This window comes from Oncorhynchus keta, chromosome 2 (assembly GCF_023373465.1).
Source record: "Oncorhynchus keta strain PuntledgeMale-10-30-2019 chromosome 2, Oket_V2, whole genome shotgun sequence".
In the NCBI taxonomy this organism is placed as follows: domain Eukaryota; kingdom Metazoa; phylum Chordata; class Actinopteri; order Salmoniformes; family Salmonidae; genus Oncorhynchus; species Oncorhynchus keta.
Window position 1 is genome coordinate 5,080,907 of NC_068422.1, and position 23,908 is coordinate 5,104,814.

Here is a 23,908-nt window from a genome sequence, read left to right on the forward strand (position 1 = left end):
AGGTGTCTGCCATGGCTGAAGTCTGTATGGTTTATTAAATGAGTAGACAGGTGTCTGCCATGGCTGAAGTCAGTATGGTTTATTAAATGACTGGACAGGTGTCTGCCATGGCTGAAGTCTGTATGGTTTATTAAATGAGTAGACAGGTGTCTGCCATGGCTGAAGTCTGTATGGTTTATTAAATGATTGGACAGGTGTCTGCCATGGCTGAAGTCTGTACGGTCTATTAAATGAGTAGACAGGTGTCTGCCATGGCTGAAATCAGTACGGTTTATTAAATGAGTAGACAGGTGTCTGCCATGGCTGAAGTCAGTACGGTTTATTAAATGAGTAGACAGGTGTCTGCCATGGCTGAAGTCTGTACGGTTTATTAAATGAGTAGACAGGTGTCTGCCATGGCTGAAGTCTGTACGGTTTATTAAATGAGTAGACAGGTGTCTGCCATGGCTGAAGTCTGTACGGTTTATTAAATGAGTAGACAGGTGTCTGCCATGGCTGAAGTCGGTCTGTGCTTTAGAACCTTCTGTTCTTTTGATCTCATTGGCTGAGAGAGCTGATGAGTCCATTAAGTTAGGTCTCCAGTTCCAGGCCTTTCCAAGACTTGGACGCGTTTCTCTTGTACTGATCCAGTTCCTGTAGAGAAGACAGACGGCACAATGTTATCATGAGCGTTTTGGGTCCATTCTACATGGTTTATCTATCCTATAGCGTATATCTATCAGGATACCATGCAAGGCGACTGTCAAACAACGTAAGCTGTATAACAGAAAGCTGTTCTGGATGCTGAGCTCAGGGTTCAGCTGACTGATTCAGTTAGGTGATACATCTGACATGCTGTATATGGCAGAGAGTCAATCGGTATTGCTGGTAAAAACATATGAACTCAGTGTGACCTGGAACTGAATTCTGACCTCATAAAAACCCATCTATAAAGGTTGCATCTGAAGCAAGTTCCACTTAATGGCTCTGTCTGGGTTCATAGACTCATCTATCAAGGTACATGTTTGAGTCTTTAGTATCCATATTCTGTGTATTGAAATGGATTCAGTACCCCAGCCTCTCAACTCTTATTGGCTGACTCCACCCATCACATGATCCCTGTCCAATGGGAGTGCCATCTGATTCAGCAACAATAAAACATCATCTGGACTCTTGGCTACAGCCAGATACACACCAGAGTTTCCTTTAGTTCAGGGTTATTACGGGGCAATGCAGTGTAAATGGGCTTACTAGAAGATAAGAGATGTTTGAGCTAGATTAGAAGAACAAGATAATATTGATAATCTCCATGGACCCATACAGTGTGTGCTGTAGCCAACTCTTCTAACCCTCGGGTTGCGTTTACACAAACAGCCCAATTCTGATTTTTTCCCACTTTTTCTTTTGACCAATCAGATCAGAAACATTGGAGTTAAGACAGGGTTCATACCGTGTCTTTCTGAGCCCTCATGGAGTCAATCTGGGGCTCACTATATTGGGGGTCCTTGGCTGGGTCCTTCAGCTCTCTGTGGTGGTCACTGGTGTTCTGGTGGACGACACGATTAATGGATCAGTATCACACACACACATATATATATCAACCTGTGTGTGTGAATGAGAGGGTATTTGTGCGTATGCAGGAATTACCTCAGGAGGGAAAACAACCTCAAACACTTTCTTCCACAGATCTAGAGGGTTTTTAGCATGAAGAGTCCCAATGTCCACATCTGTGGTTGGGGGAGAACCTGGAAAGTAGAGTGACATCAATTGTGTCATGTTACAACACACACACAGTATCAGTATGATAAACAGTAGGGCACTTTAACACTGCCGTAATGATTGTTACCAGAAGGGGGAGCTAAACACAACTCACCTATCTGGCTGAGGGAGTCCATCCCAGCAGGAATGATTAGAGGCTTACTGAGGTCAGAGGACATAGATTTCCTGTCAGTATAGGAGGAAACATGTACATCTGTGTTAATGTTGAATGGGAGAGGACATTATTTATACTGGGCCTAAGTCTAGTCCTCTCAAATGATGACAAATTGTGGCATTGACAAACTGTGGCACGGACAGATGGAGGGTACAACAGCTCTTACCCCTTCTCTGTCCCGAATCCTAGTTGTGTGAATAAGCTCTTAGTTCTGGACATCAAGCTCTCAGACTTGCTGCTGGTAAACTACAGGTGAAAGGATGGACAGATGGTGAGGTAGATAATAGACAGGTGAAAGGAGGGAACAATGGTGAGGCAGAGAGAACAGACAGGTGAAAGGATGGACAGATGGTGAGGTAGATAATAGACAGGTGAAAGGATGGAACAATGGTGAGGCAGAGAGAACAGACAGGTGAAAGGATGGACAGATGGTGAGGCAGAGAGAACAGACAGGTGAAAGGATGGACAGATGGTGAGGTAGATAATAGACAGGTGAAAGGATGGAACAATGGTGAGGCAGAGAGAACAGACAGGTGAAAGGATGGACAGATGGTGAGGTAGATAATAGACAGGTGAAAGGATGGACAGATGGTGAGGCAGAGAGAACAGACAGGTGAAAGGATGGACAGATGGTGAGGTAGATAATAGACAGGTGAAAGGATGGACAGATGGTGAGGCAGAGAGAACAGACAGGTGAAAGGATGGACAGATGGTGAGGTAGATAATAGACAGGTGAAAGGATGGACAGATGGTGAGGTAGATAATAGACAGGTGAAAGGATGGAACAATGGTGAGGCAGAGAGAACAGACAGGTGAAAGGATGGACAGATGGTGAGGCAGAGAGAACAGACAGGTGAAAGGATGGACAGATGGTGAGGTAGATAATAGACAGGTGAAAGGATGGAACAATGGTGAGGCAGAGAGAACAGACAGGTGAAAGGATGGACAGATGGTGAGGTAGATAATAGACAGGTGAAAGGATGGACAGATGGTGAGGCAGAGAGAACAGACAGGTGAAAGGATGGACAGATGGTGAGGTAGATAATAGACAGGTGAAAGGATGGACAGATGGTGAGGCAGAGAGAACAGACAGGTGAAAGGATGGACAGATGGTGAGGTAGATAATAGACAGGTGAAAGGATGGACAGATGGTGAGGCAGAGAGAACAGACAGGTGAAAGGATGGACAGATGGTGAGGCAGAGAGAACAGACAGGTGAAAGGATGGACAGATGGTGAGGTAGATAATAGACAGGTGAAAGGAGGGAACAATGGTGAGGCAGAGAGAACAGACAGGTGAAAGGATGGACAGATAGTGAGGCAGAAAGAATAGAACATATTGTGTAATGAAACGATACCATCACTCAAACATAGCATTTGAGATACTTGTTTGATATAGCCTACAGTGAAATATTGATATGCATAGGCACATTGGCAACTGTGATTGACTATGAGGCCTACGGTTCTTACAATTAAAGAAGCTGCGTAGTAATGAGAAATAAACCGAAGGGTCTTGCAGATCACTTTCCTCTTCTCAGAGTCAAAGTCCTACAAAGAAAATGCATTTATCAGTCACATTCGCTAACTTTTCCACAAAAACAGAAATCAACAGAAATAGCCAACAATTGTAAACACAAATCCAACAACTACATTCTTCAGGGTGAATATACACTCAGTCAAAAGTTTTAGAACACCTATTCATTCAACGTTTTTTCTTACATTTCTTTACCATTTTCTACATTGTAGAATAATACTGAAGACATCAAAAAACTATGAAATATCACATATGGAATCATGTAGTAACATAAAAAGTGTTAAACAAATCAAAATATATTTTATATGAGATTCTTCAAATAGCCAACCTTTGTCTTGATGACAGCTTTGCACACTCTTGGCATTCTCTCAACCAGCTTCACCTGGAATGCTTTTCCAACAGTCTTGAAGGAGTTTCCACATATGCTGAGCACTTGTTGGCTACTTTTCCTTCACTCTGCGGCTCATTCCAAACCATCTCAATTTGGTTGAGGTTGGCGGATTGCGGAGGCCAGGTCATCTGATGCAGCACTCCATCACTCACCTTCTTGGTAAAAATAGCCCTTACACTGCCTGGAGGTGTGTTGGGTCATTGTCCTGTTGAAAAACAAATGATAGTTCCACTAAGCCAAAACCAGATGGGATGGCGTATCACTGCAGAATGCTGTGGTAGCCATGCTGGTTAAGTGTGCCTTGAATTCTAAATAAATCACATAAGTCATCAGCAGAGCACCATCACACCTCCTCCTCCATGGTTTACAGTGGGAAATACATATGTAGAGATCATCAGTTCCGCCACGTCTCACAAAGACACGGAGGTTGGAACCAAAAAGATACAATTTGGACTCCAGACCAAAGGACACATTTCCACCAGTCTAATGTCCATTGCTCATGTTTCTTGGCCCAAGGAAATCTCTTCTTCTTATTGGTGTCCTTTAGTAGTGGTTTCTTTGTAGAAATTCGACCATGAAGGCCTGATTCACACAGTCTCCTCTGAAGAGTTGATGTTGAAATGTGTGTTACTAGAACTCTATGACACATTTATTTGGGCTGTAATTTCTGAGGCTGGTAACTCTAATGAACGTATCCTCTGCAGCAGAGGTAACTGGGTCTTCCATTCCTGTGGTGGTCCTCATGAGAGACAGTCATAATAATAATAATAATAATAATAATAATAATATGTCATCACAGCGCTTGATGGTTTTTGCAACTGCACTTGAAGAAATGTAAAAGTTCTTGACATTTTCTGTATTGACTGACCTTCATGTCTAAAAGTAATGATGGACTTTCATTTTCTTTGCTTATTTGAGATATTCTTACCATAATATGTACTTGGTCTTTTACCAAATAGGGCTATCTTCTCTATACCCCCCTACCTTGTCACAACACAACTGATTGGCTCAAGAGCATTAAGAAGGAAATACATTCCACAAATTACCTTTTAAGTTGGCACACCTGTTAATTGAAATGCATTCCAGGTGACTACCTCATGAAGATGGTTGAGAGAATGCCAGGAGTGTGCAATGCTGTCATCAAGGCAGGTAGCCTAGTGGTTAGAGCGTTGGACTAGTAACCAAAGGTTGCAAGATCGAATCCCAGAGAGGGCAAGGTAAAAATCTGTCGTTTGGCCCCTGAACAATGCAGTTAACCCACTGTTCCTAGGCCATCATTGAAAATAAGAATTTGTTCTTAACTGACTTGCCTAGTTAAATAAATGCGAAATTTTAAATACATTTTAAAAAGGCAGTGGCTATTTGAAGAATCTCAAATACAAAATGTATTACTTGCTTAATACTTTTTTTGGTTACCACATGATTCCATATGTGTTATATCATAGTTATGATGTCTTCACTATTATTCTACAATGTAGAAAATAGTCAAAATAAAGAAAAACCCTAGAATGAGTAGGTGTTCTAAAACTTTTTTACATATCAATACCTCTCAAATGAGTAGAACACATATCTCACCTGAAATATATCAAACTTGCTGCCAATAATCAGCAGTGGAACTGGGAAGGGGTTGATCAGCTCTCTGTCCTGTTGAGAGACTCAGAGTTAATATCCTATGTAGCAAAGACTCCTTTTACATGAATAATGCTGTGCTTTAAAAAAAATCATAACTACTAGAAAAAGTTGTCTTACCGGGTAGTCTTTAGGGAGGACCATTAGGGGTCTGTTCTGGGCCTGCTGCTTGGACCCAGCTTTGGACTCTACTGTTCTTTGTGGCTTGGAGCAAGATTTCTCCACCTGGGTCCGTGTTGTCTGAAGCAGCCTCTCCATGGTTCCCCATAGAGCATTGGGCTTGGACAGGTCCAGAACCAGCACCACAGACAGAGACCTGAGAACTCACACACAGACCTCTTTACTTTCATTAGCACAATGTCTCTGCAGAGTGGCTTTAGAGAAGAGGTCATGTGATGAACTACTCATTTAAGAAGCAGTTTAGGTGGTGGGACTGGGACTGACCTGACATTCTGAGCAGTGATGGGGATCTGAACCAGGTCTGATAGGGAGGTACCTCCTCCCAGCTCCCACAGGTGAGCTATGTCTTTGGGCTGGAGGAGGAGAACAACAGGTCAGACTGATAATCACACACCATCAGCTCCCTGGAATTGTACAAATGAAAGCGGTGTCATACAGTGTTGTGTCCTCGCGCCCGTCTACCAAAGGTGTATTCCAACGCTAGAGTTGGTTTAGGTGGTTCATCCCTAGAAGAGAACAACATATAATTCACACTACTAGAGACAGCTATAGCAGTATCTTACTATAAAAATACATCAGTGGTACTGAGAATAAACTCACCTGTCGAGGCACCGGAGCAAAATTGTAGTTTTACCCTAAGAGGGGGGAATATGATTATCAAGGATATCAACCACCCGAGCCACTGCCTGTTCACACCGCTACCATCCAGAAGGCGAGGTCAGTACGAGTGCATCGACACCGGGCCTATCTCAAGGCCATCAGACTGCTAAACAGCAATCACTAACTCAGAGGCTGCTGCCTACATTGAGACCCAATCACTGGCCACTTTAAGAAATGGATCACGAGTCACTTTATACAATGCACTCTAAATAATGCCACTTTAATAATGTTTACATATCGTACATTACTCATATCACATGTATATAATGTAATACATACCATCTATTGCAACTTGCCTATGCCGCTCGGCCAACGCTCATTCATATAATTACATCTCATTCACCACTTTAGATTTGTGTGTATTAGGTAGTTGTTGGGGAATTGTTAGGTATTACTGCACTGTTGGAACTAGAAGCACAAGCATTTCGCTACACTCGCATTAACATCTGCTAACCATGTGTATTTGACACATACAATTCATTTGTAGGTTACTGCTGTGCTGGAACAAAAGCCTTCACACCCAGTAGCTCTCCAGGACCAAATTTAGAGAACCCGGATCTCACTATTAGGAGGACTGTTAGGTAGATGGCTACAGCTTACCCCTGCTTTATTCCCAATGAAGAACACGGTTCTCTCGTTGAGTGACACTGGATCAACTCCGCCATCCTCCTCCCCTCCTGTCCCGTCCTCCCGACTCTGAACCTCCGCAGAGGCCAACTCCCATAGCGTGTCACTACTAGACAAACGTTAAGATGTAACCTTATTTGTTCATTCTGATAGTTTGTTGTCGCCCAAAACAATGTTGTTAATAGCTGGGTAGCTAGCTAACATTATATCAAATATACTGGTAACTAGCAAACCCCCCGTCCTCTGCTGCTACTAGCTAGTTAGCTAACGTTAGTTTAGGAAAAACATGCAAAATTGGAAGACCAAAGTGGCAAACAAGATCTTACCTTATCTTTGGCATTGACTACCTTTAAATTAAATGTAAAGACTTTGATTGAAGAGTTTGATTGCCCCGTTGTTTGAAATATGAAGGTCCAGCTTGACGTTTACATGTCAGTCGCCTCGGATCAGTAAACGTTGCGCTGGGCAACGTCGCAGTTCGATGATGGAATTTAGCACATTGCCCAAAGGGTTTGTGGGAAAGGTAGTTTCAAGAGTCAGACTAACGTTAGATGAAAAACATAATTTACAGGATGATCCACAGTAATTCTGTACTTTTTGGTGATGGAAGGATGTACGATTTTAGAAGCATAAGGATCTTTCATATCAGCGAGAAATAAAAACATATATTAAAAGTTTAAAAAAGGTGACACACCTTTTGATAGCGATTATGGTTAGTGTTCCCATACAGCCAAATCTCCAGAAAACAGACAGAAGACAAGAGACGACCACCTGTGCTAATTAGCTATCTAGCATGTAATGAACACCTGTGTCTAAGCGTAACAAGAGAAGTGTAGTTTGGTCGCATGGAGGCTCCATAGCTGTATGGATCTGTAACTGCCACAGTGTAGTTTAGTAGGATGGAGGCCCCTATAGCTGTATGGATCTGTAACTGCCACAGTGTAGTATAGTAGGATGGAGGCCCCTATAGCTGTATGGATCTGTAACTGCCACAGTGTAGTTTAGTAGGATGGAGGCCCCTATAGCTGTATGGATCTGTAACTGCTACAGTGTAGTTTAGTAGGATGGAGGCCCCTATAGCCGTATGGATCTGTAACTGCCACAGTGTAGTTTAGTAGGATGGAGGCCCCTATAGCCGTATGGATCTGTAACTGCCACAGTGTAGTTTAGTAGGATGGAGGCCCCTATAGCTGTATGGATCTGTAACTGCCCGTGTAGTTTAGTAGGATGGAGGCCCCTATAGCTGTATGGAACTGTAACTGCCACAGTGTAGTTTAGTAGGAAGGAGGCCCCTATAGCTGTATGGATCTGTAACTGCTACAGTGTAGTTTAGTAGGATAGATGCCCCTATAGCTGTATGGAACTGGAACTGCCACAGTGTAGTTTAGTAGGATGGAGGCCCCTATAGCTGTATGGATCTGTAACTGCTACAGTGTAGTTTAGTAGGATGGAGGCCCCTATAGCTGTATGGATCTGTAACTGCTACAGTGTAGTTTAGTAGGATGGAGGCCCCTATAGCTGTATGGAACTGTAACTGCCACAGTGTAGTTTAGTAGGATGGAGGATGGAGAATTATTTACAAACCTGAGGCTTCCAAGAGTGCAATGTTACCCCTGCTTAGCTAAATCCCAGGCAGTAGCTCACAAGTCTTGGAAATCAGCAATCAAGTTAAGATATGTAACTTTCAAAATACAAAAATCTTCCCCTTATGGGGAATATTTCTGTATTTTGAAAGTTATATATCTTGAAAACTTGATTGCTGACAAGCAAAACATTTTGGAACTATGTCAACAATGGACTAATGAAACAAATACCAACATACCGTTTTTCGAGTATTCCTTTAAGTAGGCCAGTTTTAGGGGTATATTTGTAGGGGTATATTTATATTTGTGACAACTTTTGCTTTAACTCCGGTACATTCCTAAAGGTAATTTTACTCAGCATTTTAAAAAGTCAGGAAAAATGTATAAGGCAGAGCCTTATACAGCCTGGATGGCCGTCTGCACTATTTAAATGTCCTTTAAATAGTTTCTGTTACAGGTGCATAGGTTACACAACAAGATTACTAGGAGAGATGGAGACCCCTCACACTTTGTGGACAAACCCAAAACGGAGGCTGCAAAAATAGAGATGTGGACATGATTATACCCAAAAAGTGCATTGAGCAGAAAAGTGCATAAATGAAAGGTGAAAAACAAAATAGAAATGTTTAGGTATCAAACCATCATCAGTGTTAAGGTGAGCACACAAACCAGTCTAAAAATGGCTCAGTATGAAAACGTACGAGTCACCATGAAATAGGTGTGCAAACTATAACTCATTGAATACCAAACTATCTTGTTTCTACAGCAAAAATCCATGTAAATAAGGAAAGAATCTAAACATTTTATTTCATTGAAAAAAAGTAACATAACAAAAAACATGAATTACAACAATAAAATACATTGAATCAACAAAATAAATAAAATGGTGGTTTATACAAAACATGAAACAGAAAAGTAAAACACTGATAAGATGTGTAAACTTTCAAATGAACAGAAAGTGTCTCGAGCACTTCAGTATTCCCATCACTTTCTCTCTTTCATGTAATATACTGACAAACATGATGGTGTGCAGAGGACAGGTACAGAGGCATCTCATTCTGATATCAGCTGTTCCATTTAGGTTTTTGCTTTTGTCCTTTTGAATCCTAAAACCACTGACGGTGACACTTGAAGAGCCTTTGACACGTTTGACCAATTATACCATTTCATTCCACTCTTGATGATTCCTCATCTTAAAAAACGTTATGCTATTTTACTATTCAAACTGGGCACTTAGTGACATCAAAGTCTGAATATGAAGCAGAAAAGATGGAGCATGTTTTCTGGTACCTAACTTCACTATTGCTTAAGTATCTAAATACGGTTGCACGAACTTGAATACATTTTATACGACGACACATAACTTTACACGAAAGGCTTGTAAAATGGTCAGGCTAACCCTCCAAAAGGGAACTAAAGAGAAGCAGCAAACGCAGTGAGGATGTCAAGTCTATACACACATACTGTATGAGTACATGACAACATCCTCCCGTATGGAAATGTAGAATAGTGAGTGATTCAATGTCAGTAAAAGGCTTGCTATAGTCTTATGATCATCATTCATATATGTAGTAATGACAGTGGTTACAGTTAATGCAACTTTGACGGTAACTTCTGTCTTTAATGACAGTGGTTACAGTTAATGCAACGTTGACACTAACTTCTGTCTTTAATGACAGTGGTTACAGTTAATGCAACGTTGACACTAACTTCTGTCTTTAATGACAGTGGTTACAGTTAATGCAACTTTGACAGTAACTTCTGTCTTTAATGACAGTGGATATAGCTAATGCAACTTTGACAGTAATTTCTTTCTTTAATGACAGTGGTTACAGTTAATGCAACTTTGACGGTAACTTCTGTCTTTAATGACAGTGGTTACAGTTAATGCAACGTTGACACTAACTTCTGTCTTTAATGACAGTGGTTACAGTTAATGCAACGTTGACAGTAACTTCTGTCTTTAATGACAGTGGTTACAGTTAATGCAACTGACAGTGACTTCTTTCTTTAATGACAGTGGTTACAGTTAATGAAGCTTTGACACTAACTGTCTTTAATGACAGTGGTTACAGTTAATGAAGGTTTGACACTAACTGTCTTTAATGACAGTGGTTACAGTTAATGAAGCTTTGACACTAACTGTCTTTAATGACAGTGGTTACAGTTAATGAAGGTTTGACACTGTCTTTAATGACAGTGATTACAGTTAATGAAGCTTTGACACTAACTGTCTTTAATGACAGTGGTTACAGTTAATGAAGGTTTGACACTGTCTTTAATGACAGTGGTTACAGTTAATGAAGGTTTGACACTAACTGTCTTTAATGACAGTGGTTACAGTTAATGAAGGTTTGACACTAACTGTCTTTAATGACAGTGGTTACAGTTAATGAAGGTTTGACGGTAACCTTGTTGCAGTCATGTTGTTTCATACAATTTCAAAGACCAATTTAAAGTCCTTGTAAATCAACACTAAACAGACAGAGGTCCTCTTGGTAGAAGACCAACCTGCTCTCTCCAACAAAGGCCATTCAGAGTGTACATCTGGTACACCATTATGGACTCATGTTACTGTATGAAATACTACAGTAAAGAGGGACTCAGAACAGTCCAAGATGAAAAAGATCCGGTCAATGTCACATTTTCCTTTTCACTTCCAGTTTACAAAGATACCGCATAGTCATAACAGGAAAAATATCAAGTAATGCAAATCATATGAAATATGTCATTCAGGTCAAGGACCAGGCTTAAGGGCTCTAATCAATGTCTATGCAAACGGAGCCAACGGAGGTCCGTTTGCGTCGCATTCCAAAAACAAATCGTTTAGGCTACATACAAGCATTACTGTACTGTAACATAGTTTAACATGGTACTGTAACAGTCTTAAATCGTTTCAAACAGTAAAAACATGTTTTCATGTGTATTGCATTTCACCATAACAATGTATAAGATTCTCTGGGTACAGAATTGCTCAGAGAAGTTGAAATTCAGTATTTTAGACAAATGTGCAGAAAATAGATAGAAAACAGATTACCAGCAAAACAGATCAATTACCATTCAAAATAGAATAAGAAACATTTTGAGTTTGCTCCACTGTACACTTATTTCACGTTTGGAAACTTGGCATAAAAAACCTCTTTACTGTTAGCTTTGGTAGGTTACTAGGGTGGTAGAGGTTCATTCTGAAATATTATCCCGAAAGAGGGCAAATTGTTCTTTGAGGCAGGTGTTCTATATATGAAGCATCAGAGGGTGGGAACCTCCTCACTTCTGAGTGATGGGACTCTCTTCTCCACTGGGGTGGATGCGGTTGAAGTGCAGGCTTCCCAGGTCTCTGGCTGACACAGACCCTGACCCCTCAGTGGGTGCCGAGGAGGCGGTGTAGCCCCTGGCTGCAGGGCCTGGGAGGGTCTTCTGGGGCCCCTGAGAACCAGGAGAGGGCTTGGGTGTAAGGGGGCTGGTCAGGTCAAGGCTGCTCAGGGCATCCAGGGTGTCTTCAGGATCCACCATGATATTTATCACTGCATGAGAAATACAGGAGAATGGTTGAAAAAGATGAGCTTGTGTTTGGTTGTGATCATATATGTTGAAGCAGGTGGAATGCATGTAGTGAAACTAATGTGTGTATAAGTCTGGATCTATTTGCAATGAACACTCCTCTTAGTGGTGGTCTGCAGCGCTCTCACACCTTGTAGCTGCTTCTCCACTCTCTTCAGCTCCAAGACGATAGAGGAGATGTCCTATTACAAGAGAGGTAAGGGGAAGTCGTGGCATTAGAGAGGAATAAAATCTTCCTTATAAAAGTTGCTTTGTTATGATGCATTATTTACAAAAAATAAAAAATAATGTAAAAATACATGTACAACCTGTTTGTTCCTTACCTTGTTGGAGGTTTTGACGAGTGGTATGTCGCTGTCAGATCGGAGTTTGCTCTCAATCTCATCCCAATTCCTGTCCTTGTCTTTGAACAATATTCTGGAAAAATCATAGTTCATAGAGCTAAGACTTGTGTTGCTAACATCTCCTTGATCGATTGTGAATGTCAGATATAGAGATAAACAACATAAAGAGCTTGATTGTTACCGTATTTTTCCTGCTGTTTTGTCAACAGACTGTCTGATTTGGGCTGACAGCTGAGAGACAGATGTGAGCAGCAGACTGTCCAACACCGCCTCATCTCTGTTCCATGTGCGTCTCTGGAGGACGCAGTCCAGGCTGTCTGGGGCGCGGGGGCGGCGCTCTACAGGGCGTCCGTTAATCTCAGGGGCCTTGTTCTGCACCATGGGAGGGATCTTCCTGAAGTTGAGGCTCTCGTCAAACACACAGTCAATCAGCTATGAGGGGAAGAGGAAGTGATGAGGGTCAGTTATTTGTGGCATCTGTATGATTGCTGTGGTTTCCACAACTTCACCATGACTGGAGCATGTTATACTGTATCTACTCGCTATTAATGCATACTATCACCATGCTACAGATTATCCAGATTATCATAATATGAGGTAGATTAATTAGGTATGAAAGAAGTTAGCAGAGAAAGGTCAATGAAAGCTCAATAAGAACATTTTAATATACACACTTTAGTTATATCTGAACAGTATATAGCAGACTCAAAATGGAATAGAGCAAAGCTCAAAGCATAATGCCAGTTCACAGTCCACACCTTCTGCAGCAGATCAAAGCATAATGACAGTTCAGTCCACACCTTCTGCAGCAGATCAAAGCATAATGACAGTTCACAGTCCACACCTTCTGCAGCAGATCAAAGCATAATGCCAGTTCACAGTCCACACCTTCTGCAGCAGATCAAAACATAATGCCAGTTCACAGTCCACACCTTCTGCAGCAGATCAAAGCATAATGACAGTTCAGTCCACACCTTCTGCAGCAGATCAAAGCATAATGACAGTTCACAGTCCACACCTTCTGCAGCAGATCAAAGCATAATGCCAGTTCACAGTCCACACCTTCTGCAGCAGATCAAAACATAATGCCAGTTCACAGTCCACACCTTCTGCAGCAGATCAAAACATAATGCCAGTTCACAGTCCACACCTTCTGCAGCAGATCAAAACATAATGACAGTTCACAGTCCACACCTTCTGCAGCAGATCAAAACATAATGCCAGTTCACAGTCCACACCTTCTGCAGCAGATCAAAGCCAAAGTGATGCTAAAGCAGTGTGTTGAGCATTAGTAGTAGAAGGAAGGAAGAAGTCAAACACCTTTTGCAAGCCCTCCTGCGTGCCTTCCTGCGTGCGGCCTACCACTTCCTGGGTGGAGCCGGGTGTGGTGGCGGCGGTGCTGACTGTGGTGCTGGGAGCCGTGCCAGAGGAGCTGACCGAGTCGATCTCTCCGGCCACATCGTGGATCTCCCGGGCGAGGATGGCCAGGTCCTTGGTCAGGTCTTGACTGATCCTATGCACACAGGGAAATAATCAGACAGGCTGCTAGAACACTTCTCTAAATCAGTACACACACAGATACCTCATAAGGATATAGTATAACCTTAAGACTACTCATTAGACATTGAGGAACTTCTGCATGTCAGCCTCAACAAAAAGCACTTAGCCTGCTGTATAATCAATTGACACAGCACATAGAACCATTCTAAAGATTGAAAATTGTCTAACCTCCATCTAGAGGCCGAAGTGAATTGACAATATTCACTTGTAAACAACAATATCCTACACAAGCATTGTATGCAGGGGACCTGAACTAAATGTTTACACTAAGAGATACTTGCGATAACATAACGTTATCTTCCACTACTTTCAATCTTCTTGTCTGATGCAGGACCTTTCTTTTGTAAGACATTCCTTGTGCTTTGCTCTGAGGCAGTATGAATCTGTCCTTTTCTCACTGCTGTCTGCCCAGTTCAGTCTCCCTGATCCAAATCCAATCAGTTTTCCACTTGAATTTGTGTGGAAACAACGTTCATTCAACCAGTTTTTGTCCAGTGGGATGGTTTTATCTCATGACCATCATACTATGTGAAAGTCCCCGCTGAGTCGGGAACCATTTATTACAGCTTGACAAAACAAAGCACCTCAGAGTGGACTAACTAAAGATCACAATTGTTGAATGAGATTGAAAACACTAACCTATTCCTGGGGATGCCCTATCTCCAGATCATATTTACCACCTGTGCCATGTCCATGAGGCATATAAACTGAGCTTAGATGAGTACCTGGCAATCTCCTCGCTGTGTGCGGTCCAGTCCTTGGCGTACTCCTCCTGTTGTTCCCTCATGCGGTGTTTCAGGACCACGCCTCCAGGGCCAACCTGACCAGAGTTAAGGATGCCGGTGGAGACCCCCAGTCTGGTACCCCTCAGGACCGGGTGTGGGCGCAGGGGGCGCCCGGGTTTGGGGGAGGTCCTGTTGGAGCCAAACTCCTCCTCGGAGGTGGATCCATACTCTGGGGGCAATCGTCTCCACCTGTTAGAGGCTAAGGTCAGAGAGAAAGATACAACACAATTATCCCTTGATAACTGTATTTGAGTTAATTTCAGTTATTCAAAAAGCAGCGGATACGCACATTGTCTAAAGCATTCTTAAAGCAAGCCAAGCAGACTTCTGTAACTCTGATCTCTACACAAATCATGACAAGATAGATGTGGTTTTAACAGTGGCACATAATGATCTCTACACAAATCATGACAAGATAGCCTGACGTGAGGCTGGTGGAGATGGATGTGGCTCTAACAGTACCACGTAATCAGTGAAGGTATACAGTACCACGCAATCAGTGAAGGTATACAGTACCACGCAATCAGTGAAGGTATACAGTACCACGTAATCAGTGAAGGTATACAGTACCACGTAATCAGTGAAGGTATACAGTACCACGTAATCAGTGAAGGTATACAGTACCACGTAATCAGTGAAGGTATACAGTACCACATAATCTGTGAAGGTACAGTACCACATAATCAGTGAAGGTATACAGTACCACATAATCAGTGAAAGTATACAGTACCACGTAATCAGTGAAGGTATACAGTACCACATAATCAGTGAAGGTATACAGTACCACATAATCTGTGAAGGTACAGTACCACATAATCAGTGAAGGTATACAGTACCACATAATCAGTGAAGGTATACAGTACCACATAATCAGTGAAGGTATACAGTACCACATAATCAGTGAAGGTATACAGTACCACGTAATCAGTGAAGGTATACAGTACCACATAATCAGTGAAGGTATACAGTACCACGTAATCAGTGAAGGTATACAGTACCACGTAATCAGTGAAGGTATACAGTACCACGTAATCAGTGAAGGTATACAGTACCACGTAATCAGTGAAGGTATACAGTACCACGTAATCAGTGAAGGTATACAGTACCACGTAATCAGTGAAGGTATACAGTACCACATAATCAGTGAAGGTATACAGTACCACATAATCAGTGAAGGTATACAGTACCACGTAATCAGTGAAGGTATACAGTACCACATAATCAGTGAAGGTATACAGTACCACATAATCAGTGAAGGTATACAGTACCACGTAATCAGTGAAGGTATACCACTTGCTCTGTTCCTCTCGCTGGTCATAATTCAAATACATTATAATAGTGAGTCTTGCAAAAGTTTCCTGTTTCCAGTGACAACTCCTCTTTTAGAAGGTGAGGTCACTGCCACTCATGGTTGATCCAGCCTCTAAAAGTCTGTCATGGGGTGGGGGCATTAAGCTAACATATATAATTGTTTTAATATGGTCATACCATGGTTCATTTAGCCATTTCATTTTACATTTTAGGTACAATTTTTAAATTGGCCTTTACTACCATAGCCCATAGAAACACATTGAATAACACATTCATTTAGAAATGTCTGTCCTATATCTAGGAGATATACATTTGGGGACACATATTTCACCCCTTATTTTTGTTGTAAAAGTCCCGTGACACTTGTGAAGGTCATAGAGCAAAACGAAGAACACCATCGTGTCCGTAATAGTTTGTAAGCTAAACCATTCAGACGCTACAGACATTTTTGCAAGATGACCATTTTTTCATGATGTCTCATGGTCTGACAAACACCGCTGTAGCTCGGCCACCTTCTACCGCAGATGTCTCATGGTCTGACAAACACCGCTGTAGCTCGGCCACCTTCCACCGCAGATGTCTCATGGTCTGACAAACACCGCTGTAGCTCGGCCACCTTCCACCGCAGATGTCTCATGGTCTGACAAACACCGCTGTAGCTCGGCCACCTTCCACCGCAGATGTCTCATGGTCTGACAAACACCGCTGTAGCTCGGCCACCTTCCACCGCAGATGTCTCATGGTCTGACAAACACCGCTGTAGCTCGGCCACCTTCCACCGCAGATGCGAAGTCTGACATAGGCAGATGCGGTGGACTGAGGCAGCTTAAACTGATAGATTGTTATGGGGTTTTGTTATATTAAGTTACTTAGATTGATGCACTGAAGAGTCAGTAGACTCCGGCGATAGCTGACACCCGCACAGCTGATGTTTTTCTGTTTTGGCGGTGTCGGAAGAGTAACTGTGTTGGCGCAGCTTCTCTTGCTGCCATTGTCAGGAAGCCACACCCATCCCACTCCCGTTAGAAGTTCAGAAGGAGAAAGTGTAGGATATATAGAAATAATGATGCTGAAATCATGAGGGTTTCTACCCTCATCTTACATTCCAGTATTCAAACTTGTAAACGAGGCTGCATGGGATTTCTCTTAATGTGACTCCATGCAGCCAATGGCAACGTCCGCTTGAGGTATAATGCCAGGAGCTGCGTGTGGATTTGATAACTTTAACGCAGTTCCACCTCAAACACCGCTATGCGGATGTCAGCTAGAATCTGATAGAATCTAAACCTCTTGTTTCAGTCGATGGGTGTGAATCTGATAGAATCTAAACCTCTTGTTTCAGTCGATGGGTGTGAATCTGATAGAATCTAAGCCTCTTGTTTTAATTGAAAGGTGTGGATCTGATAGAATCTAAGCCCCTTGTTTCAGTTGAAGGGTGTGGATCTGATAGAATCTAAGCCTCTTGTTTCAGTCGATGGGTGTGAATCTGATAGAATCTAAGCCTCTTGTTTTAATTGAAAGGTGTGGATCTGATAGAATCTAAGCCCCTTGTTTCAGTTGAAGGGTGTGGATCTGATAGAATCTAAGCCTCTTGTTTCAGTTGAAAGGTGTGGATCTGATAGAATCTAAGCCTCTTGTTTCAGTTGACGGGTGTGGATCTGATATAATCTAAGCCTGTCGTTTCAGTTTGAAGTTTTCAATTTACATAACGATGAAAATAATGTAATTGAAGCAATTTCGAGGCTGTATCTAAAATGAAAGTCTATCATTTGCAGAGCTTGTGTTAATAATGTCATTATTAGGAACAATGACAAACACCAGTTAAAAAGGCAGACTGATTCCCGTTCAGCTGACACACAACAAAAGCATCAAATGAGGGCGCCCCATCACCCAAGCATCAAACAAGAAGCTATGGAAATCTTGGAGGACATGTTAAGCTATTGTTTCTCACAATGTCACATCTGCACAAAATGTGTAATGTACAGTATTGACCAAATGCTTTCTAAAGATTTAAAATATATCAATTGGATTCACATAACATCTTAACTACATGACAAGTTCTAACATGCTATGGTAATGTCTTAAATAACCATTTCCACTAGGGGGAGTACAGCCCCTAAACAACAGAGCCCAGTGCTGATCACAACATTGCTTATGTCTTGCATCAGCAATGAGGTTAGGTTCCCTCAGTGACAATTGTCTTAATCTATTCTATTCTATGCTCTGCATCGCCAATTAAGATACACTAAAAGATCAGTCAGCTTTGGCCAATAACATTGTAACTTCTAGCCAATTTGAAACTTGTGCCCATAGTATTTAGACCAGGGCTCTCCAACCCTGTTCCTGGAGAGCTACCCTCCTATAGGTTTACACCAAGGCTCTCCAACCCTGTTCCTGGAAAGCTACCCTCGTGTAGGTTTACACCAGGACTCTCCATCCCTGTTCCTGGAAAGCTACCCTCATATAGGTTTACACCAGGGCTCTCCAACCCTGTTCCTGGAAAGCCACCCTCCTGTAGGTTTACACCAGTGCTCTCCAACCCTGTTCCTGGAGAGCCACCCTCCTGTAGGTTTACACCAGGGCTCTCCAACCCTGTTCCTGGAGAGCTACCCTCCTGTAGGTTCTCTCCAACCCGAGTTGTAACTAACCTGGTTCAGCTTAACAAGCAGCTAATTATTAGAACCAGGTGAGCAAGATTAGAGTTGGAGTGAAACCCTACAGGACGGTATCTCTCCAGGAACAGGGTTGGAGTGAAACCCTACAGGACAGTATCTCTTCAGGAACAGGGTTGGAGTGAAACCCTACAGGACAGTATCTCTCCAGGAACAGGGTTGGAGTGCAACCCTACAGGACGGTCTCTCTCCAGGAACAGGGTTGGAGTGAAACCCTACAGGACGGTATCTCTCCAGGAACAGAGTTGGAGTGAAACCCTACAGGATGGTATCTCTCCAGGAACAGAGTTGGAGTGAAACCCAACAGGACAGTATCTCTCCAGGAACAGGGTTGGAGTGAAACCCTACAGGACGGTCTCTCTCCAAGAACAAGGCACACGCTAATCACCACCACACCACCACACACGCTAAACACCACCACACCACTACACACGCTTAACACCACCACACACACTAAACACCACCACACACGCTAATATATACCATTTAGCAGACGCTTTTATCCAAAGCGACTTACAGTCATGTGTGCATACATTCTACGTATGGGTGGTCCCGGGAATCGAACCCACTACCCTGGCGTTACAAGCGCCATGCTCTACCAACTGTGCTACAGAAGGACCAAACACCACCACACACACTAAACACCTCTACACACGCTAAACACCACCACACACGCTAAACACCACCACACACGCTAAACACCACCACACCACTACACACGCTAATCACCACCACACACGCTAACCACCACCACACCACGACACACGCCAAACACCACCACACGCTAAACACCACCACACACGCTAACCACCACCACACCACTACACACGCTAAACACCACCACACCACTACACACGCTAAACACCACTACACACGCTAAACACCACCACACCACTACACACGCTAAACACCACCACACCCCACACACTAAGCACCAACACACACACACTAAATACCACCACACCACACACACTAAACACCACCACACACACACACTAAATACCACCACACACCAAACACACTAACCACCACCACACACTACAAACACTAAACACCACCACACCCACTAAACACCACCACACACCACACACAATAAACATCACCACGCACACACACACAAAACACCACCACCACACACACACACCCTAAACACACACTATACACCACACATACACACAACACCACCACACACAACACCACCACCAAACACACACACTAAACACCACCACACACACCGCACACACACACAAACCACCACCACACACACACACAAAATACCACCACACACACACACACACACACACTAAACACCACCACACATATAAACTAAAAACCACCACACACACACACTAAACACCACCACACAACACACACATGGACAAGGACAAACACTGACCACAACACACACATGGACAAGGACAAACACTGACCACAACACACACGGACAAAGACAAACACTGACAACGACAGGACAGGAAAAAGGGCAAGCCTATCCAAGAATCACAATGATGTAAAAGAGGAACAATTCTAAACATTCCTTCACACCACATTATTTTCATGATTTTATATTTTTTATTTCACCTTTATTTAACCACGTAGGCTAGTTGAGAACAAGTTCTCATTTACAACTGCGACCTGGCCAAGATAAAGCAAAGCAGTGCGACACAAACATCAACAGAGTTAGTTACACACGGAATAAACTAACATACAGTCAATAACACCATAGAAAAAAGTCTAGTGTGTGCAAATGAGGTAAGATAAGGGAGTTAAGGAAATAAATAGGTTATAGTGGCGAAATAACTACAATTTAGCAATTAAACACTGTAGTGATAGATTTGCGGAAGATGAATGTGCAAGTAGAGATACTGGGGTGCAAAGGAGCAAAAATAAATAAATAACAGTATGGGGATGAGGTAGTTGGATGGGCTATTTACAAGATGGGCTATGTACAGGTGCAGTGATCTGGAAGCTGTTCTGACAGCTGGTGCTTAAAGTTAGTGAGGGAGATATGAGTCTCCAGCTTCAGTGATTTTTGCAATTAGTTCCAGTCATTGGCAGCAGAGAACTGGAACAAAAGGCGGCCAAAGGAGGAATTAGCTTTGGGGGTGACCAGTGAAATATACCTGTTGGAGAACGTGCTGCGGGTGGGTGCTGCTATGGTGACCAGTGAGCTGAGATAAGGCAGTGCTTTACCTAGCAAAGACTTATAGATGACCTGGAGCCAGTGGGTTTGGCGACGAATATGAAGCAAGAGCCAGACAACAAGAGCATACAGGTTGCAGTGTTGGGTAGTATATGGGGCTTTGGTGACAAAACTGTGATAGACGGCATCCAATTTGCTGAGTAGAGTGTTGGAGGCTATTTTGTAGAAGAGTTTACAGTCTAACCAGACACCTAGGTATTTGTCCACATATTCTAAGTCAGAACTGTCCAGAGTAGTGATGCTGGATGGACAGACAGGTGCTGGTAGCGATCAATTGAAGAGCATGCATTTAGCTTTACTTGCATTTAAGAGCCGTTGGAGGCCACGGAAGGAGAGTTGTATGGCATCGAAGCTCATCTGGAGGATAGTTCATACAGTGCCCAAAGAAGGGCCAGAAGTATACAGAATGTTATCGTCTGCGTAGAGGTGGATCAGAGAATCACCAGCAGCAAGAGCGACATCATCGATGTAAACAGATAAGAGAGTCGGCCCGAGAACTGAACCCTGTGGCACCCCCATGGAGACTATAAACTATCAAAATAAAGAAAGTCGCACACTCCATGTATAATCTCCCAGCAATTGAATGGGTATTTACCAACGTTTCGGCATCACTGTGCCTTCCTCAAGGTAATGTCATGAATACTTGCACCAGGTGCTTGCACTGAGTGTCTACATAACCTGGTTTAAGTATTCATGACATTACCCTGAGAAAGGCACAGTGATGCCGAAACGTTGAAAAATACCCACTACATTTCTGGGAGATTATACATGGAGTGTGCGACTTTATTTTAATAGTTTATAGTTTATTCACCGTTAGTCAGCACCTCCACACAAACTATTATTCTGGGTGTGCACCATCTCATGTTTCTTAACCCCCATAGAGACTTCCAGAGGTCCGGACAACAGGCCCTCCGATTTGACACACTTAACTCTGTCTGAGAAGTAGTTGTTGAACCAGGCGAGGCAGTCATTTGAGAAACCAAGGCAGTTGAATCTGCTGATAAGAATGTGGGGATTGACAGAGTCGAAAACCTTGGCCAGGTCTATGAATACAGCTGCACAGTACTGTCTCTTATCGATGGCAGTTCTGATATCATTTAGGACCTTGAACGTGGCAGAGGTGCACCCGTGACCAGCTCGGAAACCAGATTGCATAGCGGAGAAGGTACGGTGGGATGGAGGGTGTGGGGGATTTGGAAACAACGGGATGAAAAAAAACACAGTTGACTTGCTCTTTAAATGTTTACATTAAATAATAAAATACTGAGTGTTTCAATCTGTCCTTTATTTTCTGAGTGAACCTATCAGAGATGAGAGCAGGATCTCACCTGAGGGAGTGCTGTGGATGGAGGAGCTGATTCTGGACTTGGCCTCGGTCAGCTTGGACACACTGTTGGCCCTCATGCGAGGAGCCAGTTTGTTGTCGGTGGGGGAGCGGAGGCCCAGGCGCAGTATGGTCTCTGCAGACAGGCGAGGGGAGGAGGTGCTGCTCCGACCTACTGTACACTCTGAGTCACTACGGGCCGAGATGGAGCCCAGCCGTGTCCTCCTGGGCTGGGCCAACATGTCCAGCCGCGAGGGCCCTTTACGACCAGATGGAGGCTTGGATGTGGAACTGGTGGTGGACACCTCGGAGGCCACAGACATCCTGTCTGCATCGGCCTGGTCCGTGTCGGATGTGTCCCCCAGCCGGGCCCGGCGGAGCAGGGAGGTTCTGGTAGGCCGTGGCTGGGGCAGAGAGGCCTGTTTCCCCAGGGAGGAAGCTGTGGCGGCCTGGAGAGTCTTACTAGACTTACTGGAGCTGGTCTTGCAGCTGGATTTGGCTTCCAGTTTGGAATGTAGCAGGTCATCCGTAGAGGTGAAGTGGCTGCGGCCGTATGTGCGACTATGCAAACTCTCCTGGTCAGAGGAAAGAATGTCGGAGATGGGGAAGGACGAGGTCTGGTCGTCATCTGTGAGATCCTGGGAGGGTTGCCGTGCCCGCGACGAGGCAGGCTGGACGGAGCGGCGAGCATCTAGCCGGCTGGGATCAGTTCTGGTCTTGGTCTTTCTCTCCAAGCGCTCGCGAGCGTTGGTGCTGGCAGCGGTTTTGGAGGTTGAGCCCAGGTTGCTCTTCTCCTTGTACAGGCTGCTGAGGGAGCGGCGTTTCTGGTGAGCTGGTTTCTTTTCTCCCGCCCCTGCTGCCTGGTTGTAGGTGCTGGCCGTGTCCACGTCTGACTCAGGGGAGAAGCCTGCACGGTCGGCTCTGTCCAGCTTGTTCTCAGCCCTCAGCTTGGCCTCCAGGAAGGCCATGACAGCCTCTGTGTCCTTCAGCAGGGTGGCTGTGTCCATGCTGCCCACAGAGTCACTGTGCTCGCGGCCCAGGACACCGGCATCACCTTTGATTCGAGGGATCAGCTCGATGGGCACCGCACCACTGGGCTTCTCAATGGTGAAGCTGCCCTGACGGACTAGAGGCTTGCCCCCCAACTTCTCCCCCCTGTCCCCTCCTCCTTTGCTGTGGTGCTGAATCCTATCCTCCGCCCGCCTCCTCCTCTCCTCTGACCTCTTCTCACTGCTGCTCATAGGTCTGAGAGAGGGCTTGGAGGAGGCCTGTAGTGGGGCCTTGGTCTGGTTCATCATATCCCCCTCCTCTATGGAGGTAAAACACGCCCTTTCTCCTTCATTCTCCACCTGCCTCTCCTTTTCCTGGGGCTCCGTGTCCTGTTTCTCCCCGATCTCTGAGCGATGCAGGCCCAGGCCGCTCAAGCTCTTCCCTGGTTTGGCCCGGGGGTTGTCGATGGGGAGCTGGGGGAGGGTCCTGCGTTTACGCTCGGTGAGACTGGAGGTGGCAGAGCTGGTACTTCGGATGGAAACGCCCGACTCAAAGGCATCCGCTTCTGGAAGAAAAAAATAAATAGTAAAGCTACATTTCTTAATCAAATTAAATAAATATTGCTCAACCATAGTAATTTAGTG

General features: G+C 43.9%; 2 protein-coding genes across 6 annotated transcripts in view; both read right to left on the reverse strand.

The window, feature by feature from the left end:
* Window positions 1–448: 448 nt before the first annotated feature.
* Window positions 449–7,413, reverse strand: dync2li1 (dynein, cytoplasmic 2, light intermediate chain 1). 2 transcript variants are annotated; one of them, XM_035791152.2, is made up of 13 exons: window positions 7,258–7,413; window positions 6,905–7,040; window positions 6,245–6,279; window positions 6,081–6,150; window positions 5,909–5,997; window positions 5,585–5,780; window positions 5,411–5,479; window positions 3,381–3,458; window positions 2,079–2,158; window positions 1,853–1,923; window positions 1,627–1,724; window positions 1,430–1,525; window positions 449–633 (listed from the first exon to the last, which is right to left on the reverse strand). In XM_035791152.2, the coding sequence occupies exons 1-13, from the start codon at window positions 7,269–7,271 to the stop codon at window positions 571–573; spliced, it is 1,095 nt and encodes a 364-aa protein (XP_035647045.1). In that variant the 5' UTR covers window positions 7,272–7,413; the 3' UTR covers window positions 449–570. The 2 variants fall into 2 exon arrangements, with proteins under 2 accessions (XP_035647045.1, XP_035647055.1); XM_035791162.2 differs by having other exon boundaries at window positions 6,905–7,037; window positions 7,258–7,410.
* Window positions 7,414–9,302: 1,889 nt separating this feature from the next.
* The window catches only part of LOC118360950 (centrosomal protein of 170 kDa-like), a 96,128-nt gene continuing 81,522 nt past the window's right edge, over window positions 9,303–23,908 (reverse strand). For all 4 annotated transcript variants that reach the window (XM_052470927.1, XM_052470934.1, XM_052470940.1 and 1 more), the window contains 7 exons: window positions 22,279–23,829; window positions 14,705–14,963; window positions 13,740–13,932; window positions 12,601–12,851; window positions 12,399–12,492; window positions 12,206–12,257; window positions 9,303–12,038 (listed from right to left, as the gene is read on the reverse strand). In XM_052470927.1, the coding sequence (XP_052326887.1) occupies window positions 11,782–12,038; window positions 12,206–12,257; window positions 12,399–12,492; window positions 12,601–12,851; window positions 13,740–13,932; window positions 14,705–14,963; window positions 22,279–23,829 (2,657 nt within the window). In that variant the 3' untranslated portion in view covers window positions 9,303–11,781. The remainder of the gene's footprint in view (window positions 12,039–12,205; window positions 12,258–12,398; window positions 12,493–12,600; window positions 12,852–13,739; window positions 13,933–14,704; window positions 14,964–22,278; window positions 23,830–23,908) is intronic.